At 35.9% G+C, this 16,648-nt stretch overlaps 1 protein-coding gene and 1 long non-coding RNA gene across 3 annotated transcripts; one reads left to right on the forward strand and one right to left on the reverse strand.

Annotated features, from left to right (window-relative positions):
• Positions 1-1,552: 1,552 nt before the first annotated feature.
• Positions 1,553-9,474, forward strand: LOC115705968 (uncharacterized). Its single transcript, XR_009684825.1, has 4 exons — positions 1,553-2,761; positions 3,179-6,379; positions 6,503-7,747; positions 9,346-9,474. It is a non-coding gene; the product is annotated as an uncharacterized LOC115705968 (long non-coding RNA).
• LOC115705962 (transcriptional activator DEMETER) lies at positions 3,660-16,320 on the reverse strand. Of its 2 annotated transcripts, XM_061105375.1 has the most exons (22): positions 16,100-16,320; positions 15,195-15,382; positions 14,881-14,980; positions 13,681-14,366; positions 11,386-13,143; positions 10,938-11,300; positions 10,502-10,592; positions 9,041-10,421; positions 8,658-8,737; positions 8,409-8,493; positions 8,185-8,276; positions 7,664-7,732; positions 7,502-7,538; positions 7,331-7,413; positions 6,244-6,678; positions 5,982-6,018; positions 5,829-5,886; positions 5,516-5,655; positions 5,350-5,415; positions 4,913-5,027; positions 4,792-4,830; positions 3,660-4,183 (listed from the first exon to the last, which is right to left on the reverse strand). In XM_061105375.1, the coding sequence occupies exons 4-22, from the start codon at positions 14,354-14,356 to the stop codon at positions 4,059-4,061; spliced, it is 5,730 nt and encodes a 1,909-aa protein (XP_060961358.1). In that variant the 5' UTR covers positions 14,357-14,366; positions 14,881-14,980; positions 15,195-15,382; positions 16,100-16,320; the 3' UTR covers positions 3,660-4,058. The 2 variants fall into 2 exon arrangements, with proteins under 2 accessions (XP_060961358.1, XP_060961359.1); XM_061105376.1 differs by lacking the exon at positions 14,881-14,980.
• Positions 16,321-16,648: the final 328 nt, after the last annotated feature.

The raw sequence follows: 16,648 nt of genomic DNA on the forward strand, positions 1-16,648 counted from the left end.
AAACCTGAGCCTCCTTGCCGCTACCTTCTCTTCTTCTTCTTCTCTTCAAATTTCAAAATTCCCTAAGTGATAGAATAGTGCCCACACACATCAAGTGGTATTTCAATCATAGTGTGTAAGACTGTGAAGAATCCAAACAACAAGAAGGAGAATCAACATCAAAGGAAGGAGAGAAAGAGATCCAGATTCAGATCTTGATAATGCTCTGCTACAAAAAGGAATCAAGGGCTAAAGATCTGAATGGAAGGAGTCATTATATTCCGCTGCACCCAATGTAAGGTTTCTTGAACTTTATATGTGTTTATTTCATTATTTTAGAATTCATATTAGGATGTTAATGAAACATACTTGGTAGTAAATCTAGATCATGGTAAAATATTTCCAACACCCACACATATCAAGTGGTACCTCAATCATAGTGTGGAAGATCGTGAAGAATCCAAATTCAACAAGAAGGACATTCGGACTCAGATCTTGATAATACTCTGCGACAGAAAGGATACAAGGGTTAGAGATCTCAGTGGAAGGAGACATATTATTCTGCTGCAACCACTGTAAGGTTTCTCATACTTTATATGTGTTTATTTCATATCGTTTTAGAAGTTCATATTTAGGGTGTTAAACAACATACTTGTGAGTAAATCTAAGATCCTGGTAAAATAATTTTTAACACCGGGCCGGGCTGGGCTAGAAGCCCGATAAGAGCCCGAATAATTCGGGCCACAGTCAGGCCGTTGGGCCGGGGGCCCGACCCGACCCGCGAAAATAGCCCAGATTGACATTCCTACATAATATGGGTTCAACAGTCAATTCATCAGCCATTCCTCCAGTAGTCAATTCGTCAACCATTCCTCCAATAGTCAATTCGTCAGCCATCCCTCCAGCAGTCAGTTCGCCAGCCATCCCTCCAGCAGTCAGTTCGTCAGCCATCCCTCCAGCAGTCAGTTCGTCAGCCATCCCTCCAGCAGTCAATTCGTCAGCCATCCCTCCAGCAGTTAACTTGACCAACCTGACTATCCCCGGAAGCTCTCTAAACCAACAATCCCTTACTAGAGCAAACAATGCAATAATTGATTTAACACCTTCTATTGTGAATGCACGAGTGAATGTTGGACCTACTCAAGAGGAGTTGATTGAACAAATAATTGCACGAAAACTGGAAGGCATGGAGGCCATGATCCAAAGAATCCCAGGAGGGCCAACTCCAATCAAAAAGAGCCTACTTAGAAGCTTTGCGAATTCACCCTTTGTAGATGCCATCGCCTTGGTCGAAATGCCAAAGAAGTTTGTGCTCCCACTAATGAAAATGTATGATGGAACGACTGATCCCAACGACCACATAGCTAGCTACAAGTAGAGGATGTTCACTGCCGCAATACCTCACGAGTTACACGAGGCGTGTATGTGTAAAGGGTTTGGGTCTAGTCTAGTTGGCCTAGTCCTTCAGTGGTATATAAACTTGTCTAATAATTTTATTGCTTCTTTTGCTCAATTAACTGACATTTTTGTAGAGCAATTTGCTAGTAGCAGGAAACTGGAGAAGCTATAGAATTAGACAGAGAAGGGACGAATCGCTAAGAGACTATGTAGCAAGGTTCAATGCCGAGAAAGTGTCCATTATAGCCTACAAAGTGGACACAACCGTCACAGCCTTCCGAAAAGGCCTTCTGGTAGAATCTGATTTATATAAAGAATTAACTAGATACCATTGCAGGACTATGGAGGATGTGCTTACCAAAGCATGGGCTCAAATCAAATGGGAGGAAGATGAATCGAACAGACAACCGATCTCCAACTACTCAAGTTCTCGTGAGAATCGGGGGCCAAGATGAGTAGAGGGTAAGTCATCTTATCATCTTGAACCAAACCCCACCAACAGATCTAGATCATTTTAAGGTAGTGGAAGAGCTCCGCCCCAACGATCACGTGATTACCCGATCATGTGGACAGTCAATCGGGGGGGTTTACCGAGTTTCGGATTCAAAAAAATGAAACCGAACCCAGACCCGAATAGGACACGGGTTGGCGGGTTTCAGTTGGCCGGGTTGACTGGGTTGGCGGGTTGACCCGGTCAACTCTTTAAAAAAATATTTTTTTATTCAAATAATTATTTCTTTTATTTTTTATTTATTAAATTAAACATATATAATATAACAATTTTAGGATTTTTATTTTTAATTCTTTTTATTTTTTTAATTAATATATATATAAAATGTAATAAAAAAAATAATATATATATATAATATATTAAATATACAGGTTGGCGGGTGGGTTTGGGTTCAACCTGAAACCCGATACTCCTAAAAACTCAATCTGCAAACCCGCTCGAATATTTTTTTTTTTAAAAAAATTTGTGGGTTCACCGGTTCGAGTTCGGACGAGTTGCTCGAGTTCGGGTCGAACCTGCTCGAAATGTTCAGTACTACAGAAAAATAATAAAATACGGTATTTAAAATTAATAATAACAAAAATATAGTATAATAGATACCATAAAATAGTAAAAGAAATAACAAAACCCATAAAATGCGGGCAAATATTTTTCAAACGAAGTTTAAAATTCCCCGAGTATTTTTCTCAAAAAAAAAAAAAAAAAAAAAATACTAGCAGATTGTTTGGTATCCTAAAGTTTTCAATAAATTGAGGGAAGAGCATAAGGCGGCAAAATTGTTTCATTCCAAAACATTCGGTTCTTCTACATAAAATATCTTTCAACACCCTTTGCGAATATGTGTTTCATTTGTCTCCAACGCCTTCCAAACAGGTACACTTCTCTGTCTCATCCAAAGCCTATTTGTTTGTGACAAATGAATTGTTGCTAAGTTCGTACAGAATTTTAGATCGGCGCGGTATTAACAATGATTCTGGTTATTTTTTTTTTATTGTAGTTACAATTACTAAAGCGGAGTACAATACACGTTCTTGCAAAATTTTCTTTATGTTTGGATGAATTTTGTTATGGCGAAAAGAATTGTTTTGTGCGTCTCATAATAATCTAATAATTTGTATGGCTAATAATATGTTGATTTTGATTTGCATTTATCTTGTTTTTGTGCTTGACAACATGTAAGTAAATGTGCTTGTTTGCTTTTAGCATATAACTTCTGGCTCGAAACATAAATTGTAATTTGCAATTCCATATATATGTGTGACAATGTGTGGATTTTTTTTTTTTATTTAGCATCAAGTTTGTGGCTTGAAACCAAGATTATAAAGTTCACTAGGAGGAAAAACAAGCTGAGTTTATGGTGAAATTAATCGCCTTGCATTTACGGTAGATCTTCAACTTGCTCCATCCATGGCTACCAGATTACTGGAGTTCAATGGTTTTGTCCGTAAGAGTAAGATTTAGTGCAGCTTTTGCAATCCTTCTTGTTCAAGTTTCTTACATTTAAAACTTAAAAGTCTGAGACTTTGTTTTCACTTAGGATTGAAGTTTAGTTGACTGTTACTAATCTTAATCCAATAACTTATTTATATATGTATCCAATATATATAAATATTACTAACTCCAAAAATGCATTTTTTTTGACATATGAGTTAATTATTTTCTTCCACGAATTCCTTAGTAGTTATTTTCGTTAAATGTCTCACAGAAATAACATTTTTTTTTGTTCATCAATGTGAGAGATAATAAGCACATATATGGTATTTCTACCCATTGTCTTCTCTAACATACCAGCCATGTAGTATGAACTCATTAATGATTTCGTACATCATGTGATATTTTGTTTAGGATGAATCAAAACTACTCAATTATTCTTCCCTTTGGGGAGTGACATTGAATAATGAAAATGTGCTTTGCTTAGCAAAGTTGAAAGAATAACAATGTTTATCTAGTCTTCTACAAATTACTTCCCACTTATTATGGGTATAGCTTGTTGAACATGCTCTGTGCTCCCTGCTGGCCAAAATGTGGCAAATCCATTTCAGGTTAGAGGAAGGATGGTTGATGATGTACAACAATCTGTTAGTGACCCTATTTTACCCTGCAAGTAGTCTTTATCTATTTTGCACAACAGACCCTTATTTTGTACCTCCTGCTGGTAACCATATGACACTCAGTCTCTTTCATCTTTTGTCATCAATTTTGTCTTGATCAACTTACTTGCGGGGAAATGCAATCTGGCTATCAAAGGTCGAGGTGCCCTAGTTGTCATGTCAAATCCCCTCACGCAAACAAATCCTGCAAATAAATTTGTGAAAATTTAACATGTGTTAATCTACAGATGATGAAAAGTCATTTTTTTTTCAAAGAACCATTGCAACTTGAATGCTTTGCATGGTGTTAGGGATAGTAAAGTGATTGCTCATGTCATGGAGAACAAGTATTTGGTTGGTACTACATTGGGTAGAAAGTACTAAATAAGCGATCTTAGGTATGCAGTTAAGTAATGTAGAAGTTAGAATAGATGATGTTATGTGAACCAGAGTGGGTGAGATGCTTATTGTTGTCATTAATTTTTTTTTTCTTTCATACAGTCAGCACATTTGGTGCTCTTAAGAAATAAATAACAGAGGCCGCTCTGACCTTCAAGTTTACTGCATCCTAGCTTCAATGGCTTGACGAGAAACTTAATGATAACAAGAATGTTTTCACCAGTGTGTTTTAAGGTGGTATATCAAGGTTATTACTTATTGTTAAGAGGTTCATCAAAATTTTATCGAGGAATTCTTATAATTTGTTAATATGCCAAGTTGCCAACTCAAACTCCAATAACTGTGATAAATGCTTAAATGTTACTAAAGAAAATAGTATAATGACCATAGTTGAGGGAGAGTGGTAATATGTACCTTTCCAGAAACAGAACTGAATTCCTTGTGTTGATAGGCCTGATACATGTTTTGTTTGTCATTTACTTTATTTTTTCATTTTGGAAAATTATCTAGTGTTTATAAACCTTTAATACAATACCTTTGAAAATTGTTGATACGGAAGTTCCAAAGTATACCATCCTTCTTGGCAAATTCCATATCCACGCTCTAGGAACATTGATTGGATTGAGACTTGAATCATGATCTGCAAACACCTGCAAGTTGATACAATTGGACAAAAAGATAAATGCTCTTTGGTCTCACAGGGGTAAATAAAAAATATATTCTTGTTCAATTAGCTGGGTTGAATGGGTGCAGGGTAGGTCACACAGGTGTTTCTTCCCCATCAAGTAAGGACACATAAATCTATCGTAACAAAATTTGCTTGTGACTTCTTTTTAGGCTTAAGAAATATGTTTCTCTATATTTACTCAACTCGTACTGATATATCTTTATCTTTACAATGGTGTGTAGCAAGTAATTTCTTTTTTCAGGATGTAATGTAAGAGCTAGCATATTTTACTTGGAGAGACTTACCTCGTTAACTTGAAAGTATGTGCCATTAAGTGGAAAGCTTCCTCTCATTGCTGTTCTACAAGGTATCTGGAGTGAAGTCATAAAACTTCAGTAAGCAACTGAAAGAAGCCTATTTGTGCTACTTCTGAAATTGTGTATGTATGTAATCAATAAGGTATTTTCTTACCAAAATTGTCCCTCTTACGGTTTGGGAATTTGTTTCTCTAATACTATTGCATGAAAAACATGTCTTCTCATCACATAATTTGTCTGGTTGGTCGGAACTGCAACTTCTTGCTGATGGTTGAGTGGAATTTGCTGTCTCACCTATTGAAATTGGCAAAATAAAAAGCGGTATTAATTGAAATCCAATTTTTCTTCGTAGAATTTGGGCAAAAGCTAGGCTATCCACTTATTAATATTCTTTTTTGCGGCGTTTGAGTGGTCCAGGGTAAATCTTTCTTTCTTTGTTTTCTAAAGTTATTAGCAATATTACATACCTGGTGTCCATATAGCAAGAAGATAAGGACTTGGGTCATCTGGTTCTCGTTTCTCAAGCTGTTTAAATTCAATGTAAATGCTCAGCTTTAATGATATGAGTAGAATCATTGATATAATTCAGTTAATAAGTCTATAGATAGAAATTAACTAACCTGTTCCAATAAAGGATGTGAATCTGGTAGTTCATACCTGCATCAGATCAGTTTGTTGAGAAGCTAAAATGTGCCACATCTCTTAAGAATTACTCTGTAAATGTAACTCCATTGTGTTGCTAGTATAGTTTTCTTAACACAGCTTTCAAGAATATTAATTGGGCAGTGGCTATTAATACTAATTCAGGAATAGAGATTATTACTGGTTTAAGCTTTAGCGTGCTAAAAACTGACTTCGTATGCTACGTAAGAATGTACTTACACTTGGTGTTCTGTTCGGAGTCTACTGACATTCTTCAGTTTAGGTATAGGGATGGAGGCAGCTTCTGGATTCAAGGCAACTAAAGCCTTGGACATGTCACCCTCTTGGAGCTCCATGTTCTTTTTCATGTAATTTTGTAAGGTTTCTGTGAACTCTTCAATGTTGAGTTTTATGGTGGGGATCTCATCAGGGTCCTCATAAAAGGAGTCCTCAATGTCACTTTGTGACACCTCTATGCATTCTTGCTCTGGTGTTGCAGGCTCTTCTATGATTGGTTCACACTTTTCAGTTTTAGAGCCAGCTTCTGCAAGTATATTGTTCTCTAGTGGAGGTAGTAGTGCAGTATTCATAACTACAGCACGATTGTTAGCTTGTGTAGGAACACTGGAAGTCACAATTCTTTTCTCTTCTGGGCCTGGTAGGGCCAGTCTTGCACTGCATTAAACATAATTTCTATTAGTCTTATTGGTAACAATTGTTGGTTGTGCATATCACAAAATTTAACAATTTTGAGAACAAAAACTAAATTCAACTTGTTAGATGCTTTCATTTTAATTCCATATTTCATTTGGTTGGAAGTTTCAAATATCATTTTGGGCCACAGTTGTTTGAGTCGCTCCTGGGTACCTCTACCTAGCAACTGCTATGGTTTCCTGGTCCCCAAATATTGTAGGGTTAGGGGTGGGGATCCTAGTTTCAATTTTTTTTTTTTTTGGGCCACAGTTGTTGCATGGCAATGACATTTCATCATTGTATCATGTAGATCTTTGAGCCCATGATTTGTTAGGTTGATCCTCATAATTTCTATGGAATTTCTGTGATAATGAAATTTAAAATTTACCATAGAAAGTATAACCTCCACCTATTTTCTTACTATTTTATGTAGCTAGTGAACTTCCAGTAATTTAAACATGCAAGTAACATGTAGATAACCTGGCTGTTGTTGTATGTGTCTAATAAGCCTAAACATAAGACCTCTTGTTCCAAACAACTAGTTTAATATGTTACTTGCTTCTTCATTAATTTGTGTGGTACCCGTGGTTAGTCAAACTAAAATAGATCATTGCAGTTTTATTAGGATGTATACCTTGCAAAAGCACTTGCGAAGTGTCTGCATTCTCCTCTCATGGGACATGCATTGCAGTTTGGTGTACTCTTTGTACAGAAGACCTGCATATGTATATTCATCGAAGGATGAGACCTTTTCCTTGAAATAATTCAAAATGTTCAACTTATGTAGTAATGATTGATAATTAACCTTTCCAAATGTAATCATCTGGTAGTGTAGTTCATATCTGTAATCAGGTAGTTTAATATTAGTTAAGAACAACAACTTCTATGGAAAATACAAGATTTTATTCAATAGCAAAATGCATTCTTTAAGGAAAAACTTGAGTTGTTGATGGAATTATGAAAATACAGAGTTCGTTGATCAAGTTTGCATAATCTTGGCCAAAGATACTTTTGAACTGTCTCCAGCACCGGGTACCTACAGTAAATTCTGGTCAGAAATTCTTTTTCTAATATATTTTACTTTCTTTTTAATTTATTTGAAGCATACATGATAGTGATACTGAGGTGGTGTTTGGTTTGGTGGAATATAATAGTAATATTAATGGTAATAGTAATGTAATGGAATAAGAATGATACTAATGAGAATTGATTACGTTGTTTGGTTTGTTGTTGAGATTAATATTGGAGTAAGTGATAGATTGACGAAATTGTTCCCACTTTAATTTTTATATTTAAATAAAGAGAGAGAGACTATTAGAATTATCTTAGTTTTACTTTCTTTAATCCTTTTTAATGCGTAATTCTCATTAGATAACATTTTCAGTGTAATGTAATCTCATTACATCACTTTTAAAAGCAAACTAAACGTTTTAATGAGTAATTTGATTCCACTACAATACCCATTATGCAAACCAAACATGCACTTACAGTTCTAGAAGGTGTAATTGAAGTGACTCTGGAAGTGGTTGAAGGGGTACCCAACCCAATCGTACTGCTATTCTTCCTACATTTGTGTCAACCTTTGCAAACATAGAAATGATAATCCTAGGTTAGCCAAAAACAAAAGAAACATAAAATTGATCTGCTGGTCCTCACTATTTCATTCCCTGCCTGTTCTTATAATATAAAACACACAACTAAATAGTCCTTACCGGGAAAGCAAGATGATGAAGTGTTAAAAGCCTCACACACTCGACACTTTTCAATCCCAGTCCTCGAATGCTTAGCAAGTAATCCCTGTAGCAGGTTTTGTAGAGAAAATATACAAAATCAAACGTATGTAACAAGTAACCTTGCTTTAAATATCATCAATGTATGAGGTGTTGTAATGTATGTAGCAGGTTTTGAATGTAATCGAACTTGTTATATTCTCAAGCAAGTTGATATTTCATATAACCTACTTTGCTTCATCTGGGGGAACATCTCTTAACCATTCAAGGTCAATGCTTCCATGGTCTTTGACTATGCGATTTAGGAATTCCTGTAACATTGTGAAGCAATTTTTAAATTCAAGGATGCTTTAAACTTGAAATACATTCTAGGACTTTTTTAAAGAAAGATAAAATATATTTTGGCTTAAAGGAAAAATCAAATTAGAATATATGTATATAGGTGTTGCAAACTTCTAATAAATGTTGTTTAGGTCGATTGCTAATACTTTTGAACCCTAGAAGTTGTTCTTGTGTATGATTCATTGATATTCGTCACTTTATTTTATACCATTAGGCATGATCCTAATATTTTCACATCACAATGGTGGGAGTGTATGAGAGCTAGGAAAAACCTTGATTCGTTCTGCCAGCATCTTGTTCATTCCTCGTTTTTCGATGGCATCAGAAATATCTTTAACATTGGCTGTTCTAATTGCTTCATAGTCAATTGAGTCAACTGCATCTTTGCTTTTTTCTTTTTGGTCACTACCGGTCTCTACCCGCCTCCTTAACTTGTCCCAGTCAACTTCATTTTTCTTTTGACCTGTAGAATTGCCTCTTTTTGCTTTTGAAATTTTTGTATGCGCATCATTTGGAGTATGGTCAGAAATTTGCTCTACCAACTTATTATCTTTCTGCAACTGGATACTTATTGCAGAAATACTATCCCCAGTTTCAGAAGATTTTTCTGTGAGCTTATTGTCATGTGGAACAGTCTCTGCAGTTGCATCCTGCATCTTGCCAAGTGCATAAGAAAACTTTACACGGTTTTTTAGTGAAGTTCTTTCTGCTTGAAATGTATCACTCTTCCAATGCTGATAATTGCTGCAAGAAGATCGACTGTATTCAGTGTTTGAGTGAAGTGCTTCTTGGCTTGTTGATTGTGAGCATAAGAATGCACAAGGGTCAGCTGATGGTGTTTCTTTAGATTTCCAAACTTGATTCTGTTGTGCAGAGCTGATACTGAAACATTCAGCTCGTTCACTACATATTGAAGTTTTGGAAACTGTGTCTGGCCCCTTTGCTGATCTGGAGCTGGTTGAATGCCAAGATGATGTGCTTTTTTCACTGAAGTTTTCAAAGCAACATACTTCTGGTGCACTAGGCTCAGTTGTCGTACACAACTCACTTTTTCCAGAATGGGGAGCTGGTTGCATATACGGATAGTCTGGATTGTTTGTATAAGGGAATTCAGGGTGTTTCATCAGATAAGAGCTTGAGTTTAGCATTTTTACATGCTTGTGTTTCTCAAATGCTGTACATACATCTACACGATCATAAACTTCCTGAACTGAGACACTTTTTTCCATCAGTAAATAATCAGTTAGAGATGAAGCTTGAGTGTTGCTAGGCTTCCATCCAGTACAAGGATCTTTTGCCTTTGAGTTTGAGCCTGAACATGATCTGATTCCTCCAGTGGCTCGAGTGATTGAGGAATGAAAAGAATTTTGAGAGAATATGATTTCTTCCTCTGAACTTTGGCTTTGTAGTTCTGTCAAGTTTCTTTTGGTTTTTGCTGTATCATCTCTCCATTGACCGTCATCATATTGATGGGGTGCTGTGTTTTGGCTCTTGATTGGTTCTCTTGAGTCTTCGTGCCATTTGATGGTGTCATTTAGATTTATTATGTGGATTGTTGCTTCTTTACCTATTATTGTAGTGCTGACCTTATCTTGAATGCTATTGCTTGTTGACTTAAGAGGAAATTGTGCAGCCAGAGACATGAAGGCAGAACTGCAGTAAAGGATACAAAATGCTTTCATTGAACATTGTATGGCCATTTGGTTTAAAATTAATTATATGTCATTGTTTACCTTGAAAGATGGTCTGAGACATTTTGAGTAAGGAAGACTCCAATTACTGAATCAACAACTGATCCTTTCCATCTAGAGAAACGTCTGTCTCCTACAAAGAGATATATTTGGTTAGTTGCTGAAGTATATTTTGTTTTTTGCTCTGCATGTAAGGATTTCTGAATAATAATAAAAAAATGGTAACTTGGTCATAAATTGTTTCTGGCATCCAAGCACGGACATAGCTGTTAGTCCTGTTGGCACTACAGAATAACACACTCTAAGGTTGGACTGTTTCCTAGCATCCTTTCTGAATAGCAGAGCACTTTAAACTTATATATCTTTTGGACTGCTATTTTTTTTAGCAATGAATATTTCCTTTTCTTAAATTAAAAACACTACTGTTTGTTTTTTTGTTTTTATTAAATATAGAGAAAAAAATTATAAGAAAGTGTACCTTGAACTAGATGCATCCGTGCAATGAAAGAATCAACTCTCCCACTGAACACTTTTCTTTCCTCTTCCCACCACTTCTCCTTTTTCTTATTTGTTCCTTCTAGGTCTTCACTTCCTTCCTTGCCCATCAAAAGATTCCAAATCCTGTTTGTTTCTGGATCAAGGTCTACTTTAGGTCGTTGTTTACGCTTCTTGATAAACTCAAAACCTCCATATGGAACAACTGCACCATTTCCTTGGTATAGGACAAGTGCATTTTGGTCTGGCCTTCGTAATCCACTGCTACTTCCATTGAGATTAAGGCTCTGAAATTTGTATATGACTTCGTCAATCGCTGTAAGATGTTCTGGTTTCTTTTTTGGACCTACAAAAAAAATTGATAGAATGTTAGGTTTCTTAAGTTAACCTATTAAAATCACAATTTAAGTATTGTTAAATAAGAAGCTTACCTCTTTTTTTGGGCAAGGGTTTTTGTGTATTCAATACTGACAAAGTTGATTCTCTTAGAGGGGCTTTCACAGTCTGCTGAGTCTCTGACATGCAAGCATAATGAGTTTGAAATAGCTGCCCATTTCCAAGTGTGGTGGACTTCTCAGGAAGGGATGAATGATGTTTATTTTTCTCAAATGTGGTTCCTGTGGAAAGGCTGTTAGTATGATTCTGGGCCCTTGCAGAACGTGTCTTTCCTGTTTGTGAATGTTGCTTGGATAAAATTTGTTGATTTTTCATATTATGCTCTGAAGGGATAGAGTGATCATAAATGTTGCTGTTGAATATGCTGACTTCATTCATTTCTCTCTCAGCAATTCTTCTCAATTGTGCATTCAATAATGTGCAATTAGCTTTTGATTTCAGTCTCCTTGCATTCACACTGTGTGCTCCTGTTGTTTCAACATATTCCAAACCCTCAGCTGCTTCGACATTAGAAGGAATGTTAACGATGCCTCTGCAGTCATCCACAATCTTCTTTTTCTTTGTAGTTTGGGAAAATTCTGAGCAAAACTCATATAACTCTTGGTGCAACAATGTTCTAGCATCCATATGCTTTGTGGTTGAGAGACGTGCATGTTCAGTGGTCTGGAAATGGTCCCTTTTTGACCTTCTTGCTTCACTGGAGGAGGGGGTCTTTGGAACTGGCTGAGGCATAGCCTGCTTCGTTGGTTCTCTAATCTTCTGAAGGGTTTTACAATTATCTCTTCCTTGAACTCTATCTTGGACTATTGCTTCTGCGCATGCATGTTGCTGTTTCCAAATGTATTCATCTTCCTTCCTCTTTAGCTGTTGATCAATATTTTTGTTTATTTCATGTCTTCCTGTTACATTGAAATATTTCATATGCATATCTTTTGATGAATCAAACAGAGGAACTGTTGCTTGCCTGTCAAATGGAACATTGCCATTCAGCAGTTGATTCATGAAATGGTTTTCTACCACATGTTCAACAGGTATGCCACTTAGCATGGATGGAATTGTATCCCTTGCATGATCATTTCCATTACATAGCTCTGTTGCTTGATATTCCAAGGTGGCACTTGGAGTTTTTCCATTCATGTTGTGCATCTCGTGCTGCACTGCTATGTTGCCCAGATTCGCATCTCCAATTTTTTCAAAATCAAAAGTTAAGATTTTCTTGCTTCTTTTTTTGGGCAATGTAGTTTTATGATTTCCTGTCCCCTCCAAAATATCCACCATTTGAGATGTTGACTCTTTTGGAACATTTCTGCGTACATATTTCCTCTTTTGGTGCTTAGGTTCCGTATTTTCTGAAACTTTAGGCTTTTGTCCCCTTTTTGGTTTGCCTTCCACAATTACCTTGGGCCTGTGTTTCCTACGTTTTGGTGGTTTCTGTTGCGGTGTCTCATTCAGATCAAAGCCCAGATTAATTATCTCAGAATCTTTGTTTTCCTTGTATGGTGTAGAAATGGCAGCAGACGAAGAGTCAACAATCTTTTGCAAAAGTTCGTCACAATGTAGTTGTATTGCTTCATCTTCTCTGTATTCAACTAGATTTTGTGTTGTGTCTCTTTCCTGGCTTGGGGTTTCATCAGCTGTGGACTTTAGTAATGCAGACCGCTGGTACTCGATTGTAACATGATTTGGTGTTACTGGTGTGAAGTGATGTGAGTTCACAGCATTTGTAAGAGCATTGGAGTTACTTGGTGAGTAATTCAAATCATAGCTTGGCCTGGCCGTTGTGGAGAGATCATCTGCAGAGATAATGTTGTTCATCAATGTGGTGATGCATCAAGGAATGCATATTTACAGTGTTATGTATTTAGAACTCGTATCCAGAGATTTTTCTGGGTGAGATTCTTTATGCTGTCTTATAGAAATGCTACTTTATCTAGTTTTTATGCTGTCTTATACTTTATCTAGATTCTTTATCCTTTATGTATTTTGCATATTCATCTATAGCTTATTATATCAATGTTTAGCATCTTTACTAAAAGCCTTATGATGATCTAAGATAGGACTGCGCAGATGCTCATCTTATTAAGTTTTGTAGTTACTTTTATGGTCATTTCACATGGGTTTATTAATTTACTATTTTGATGGTTTAATTACACAAGGAAACCCATAATTACTGGTGACAACTGAACAGGAAGCATGTTTTTCATTCGAACTAAAAGAGATTTGCCTTCATAATCAAAGCATGGAAATGAAACATTTTGAAAAGGGTGCCTTGATAGTTTTTAGAAGAAAGTAAAAAATTAGGCACTCAAAACAATAACAAAAATACTTACTGCCGTCACTTTGCGGAAAAAAATACATACAGCCGAGTGTCTGGGGTAAGCTGCTTCCATAATTCAGTGGGTTAGAACTCTTACCAAATTGCCAGTGTGAATGACCAATTTGGTTTACCTCCATGCCGTCGATGAACCTGGCACCAGGATTGAAACCACCTGAGCCACAATCTTGTTGGATGTTGATCATTTCATGTGGTGGTTGTGGCATTGAAGGTGTTTCTGCTGCCATTTCTGCGAATCTTAGAAGCGTGGTGTTTGATGAGGGGACTTCAGCTTCCCCATGTTGCAACAGTTGCATGAACGATACATTATTAAAGTCTACAAAAGCGTCGGGTAAAGAAAGTTGAAGAGAACCAGCTCTGCCATTTGCCATCAGGTTATCCTCTGTTGAATGTTCATCTGAATATCTAAAATACCCCATAGTTTGGCTCACTTGTGAATTGGGATTGAAAATTTGAGTTAAACAGTCTTTATTTGATGCACATCTTCCTGTATTTGATGCCAATTCTAGTGAATTCAATGGCACCTGTTGTCTACCTTGTTGGATATCTGAGAATGCGATAGATCTTCCCAAAACAGGTGACTTCTCTGGTGTTGCAGGCACCCAAGATCTTTCAGACTGAAACTCTTCTGTTCCTAGTATTGGAATCCGCTCTTCAAAATTCAAATTCATCCTTGAATTTCTTGTGATTTGGACAAAAAAACAAAAGAAAACCTTAATTGATTTGTTTGCAGTTGAAAATCTGTGTTTCAAGAAAGTGTACAGCAATTTAGAATTTGATAGTAATTTTATATATTTGGCCACAATTTATGTCTGTACACATATACCAGCCACTAAATTGTACTCACTAGTTTTTGTTCAATGGAATAAAGAGAATTAACAATTAAACACGAGTTTGCCAATATATCAGCATACTAGTAAGGAGGGCACGTGCGTGCGCTCAAATTATAGTGTTACAAATACAGTTGATATAGATTTCAAGTAAGTCTGAATACATAAGAATCAGACTGTTTAACCAAGTAGAACTATGTTTACTGCTTCGAGATGCAATTTGAGAGATGAAAATGGACATAACACTGCTTGTAGAAACTATGAGAATAACAAAGGCAGCTTCTCTATTTACGATAGAATAAAATGGAAAAATAAGTTGATAAATAATATACGAGTGATTTAAAAGGTGATTTAGGAACACCTACTTTTAAAAGTAAAGAAATTTCATTCAATCACTCTTGAATTAATTGACTTTGGCACTGAGGTATAGATAAAATCTTCAAAGGCCGAATAACAGAAATGTTCCTAAAAGATAAAATCATAAACAAGTATTATTTTCAATGTTTAGTTAAATGCAAAAAAAATTCAGTGTTTAAGATTTTTCATTTTCTTGAGACACAACCAGTGTAGCTTTCTTTCTCCTGTTTATATATAATACAAATTGATTTGTAAGTTTAAAGAAAATAGCAAAAACATGAATGATACAATAGGACTGATGTTGGTGATAAATTATCCTTACCTTTAAATTCAAGAGTAATAAATTATCTGAAATAGCTGAACTTTGAGAAGTAATGTATGTTCTGCAGTTTCTTGATATATATTTTTTTTCCTAAAAGCCACCAAAAACTTGCGATTGTACCCTGTGCAAAGTACCAATTCCCGAACTACTTATTTAGCTCATCAACAGCAATATCTAATCACACATGTCTGCATTGATTGATTCAACAGGAGGAATAATGTAAGATATACAGAAAGCTGTCATGTGCATTGCTTGAAAATTTATCAAGAAATATATACAGGATTTGGAAGACAGAATGGAAGTTTAGCTGATCACGTGATTAAGGAAAGTGAAAACTTACAAATAAATAATTTGACAAAACTGCAGTCGATTTAGGGGAGTTATTCATTTATGTACTTTGAATAAGGTTTTCCAATTCTATATATATATTCAATCCGCATGGGGAATATTTCATAGTAACTAGATGCTACAATGGTAATTGGGAAGGGCACTAATGAAGAGAAAAAGATACAGGGAAAAATAGGCTTTGAAGCGAAAGAAACAGATAAAAGAGGGTAGTGTAATTGGGTTTGCAGAGCAAAATGTAATTGACAACAATACGTACAAGTATCATCAATGTTGAATTTCAACAACACATAAGGGACTCCCTTTGTTTGTGCCTGAAATAGTTGTCTCATTCAATGTTATATTTTCCACTAAGTAAAACTTAAGAAAAGAAAAGCTCTAACAATCAAGCACTATATAATAAACAAATATTAAAAACACAAGTTACCAGAAACGACAAATTAAGGCAGAGATGCGAAAATCCAGGTCAATTCCATAACGTGAATGAAAAAGGTGGAGATATAACACATTTAAGGTACCAGAAACGAAAGTGAACCATCCTACCACCATTAATATATTACCCAATATCTATCTTTCTTATACATAGAAAACAACTTCAGCTGATTTAGAACAACAAACTTTGAGTCGTCATCTGCTGCCGTGAGCTCTCGCCTTTGCGTCGAGTTCTTGGAGAGAGAGAGAGAGAGAGAGAGAGAGAGAGAGAGAGAGAGAGAGAGAGAGAGAGAGAGAGAGAGAGAGATGAACTTGAGAAAGGGAAAATGAGAGATGAACAGAGAGAATGGAGAGAAGTAGCTAGTGGGGTCTCGTATATATATACTGAAGAGAGAGAAGTTTTTTCAGTAGTGACTTTGGAAACGTCTGTATGGGAATGTGTAGTAGGAATAAGAAGGCAACTACTAGTGCTCCCAGATTTTTCTAAACAGCTAACGCCCAGCTAAATCACCTTTGTTATGTCAGAAGAAGAAAAACGTTGAATGCATGAAATGACAATACAAAAAACTTCCAATTATTAATTCTTTCCTTAAGTAAGAGGAGAAAAAAGGAAAAAAAAGCCCCTGAATCTGATTTTTTTTTTTTTGACAAACAACAAATCTGACTTGAATGGTAAG

Source organism: Cannabis sativa, chromosome X, assembly GCF_029168945.1.
Source record: "Cannabis sativa cultivar Pink pepper isolate KNU-18-1 chromosome X, ASM2916894v1, whole genome shotgun sequence".
Classification (NCBI taxonomy): domain Eukaryota; kingdom Viridiplantae; phylum Streptophyta; class Magnoliopsida; order Rosales; family Cannabaceae; genus Cannabis; species Cannabis sativa.

What these genes read in the sequence shown, in the direction of transcription:
- LOC115705962 (XM_061105376.1), bottom strand. Translation starts at nt 14,356, where the DNA reads ATGAATTTGAATTTTGAAGAGCGGATTCCAATACTAGGAACAGAAGAG. An exon ending in ACGGATGCATCTAGTTCAAG is followed by an intron (nt 10,593 to 10,937) that starts GTACACTTTCTT and finishes ATCTCTTTGTAG; the next exon opens with GAGACAGACGTTTCTCTAGA. An exon ending in CTCCGAACAGAACACCAAGT is followed by an intron (nt 6,019 to 6,243) that starts GTAAGTACATTC and finishes GATCTGATGCAG; the next exon opens with GTATGAACTACCAGATTCAC.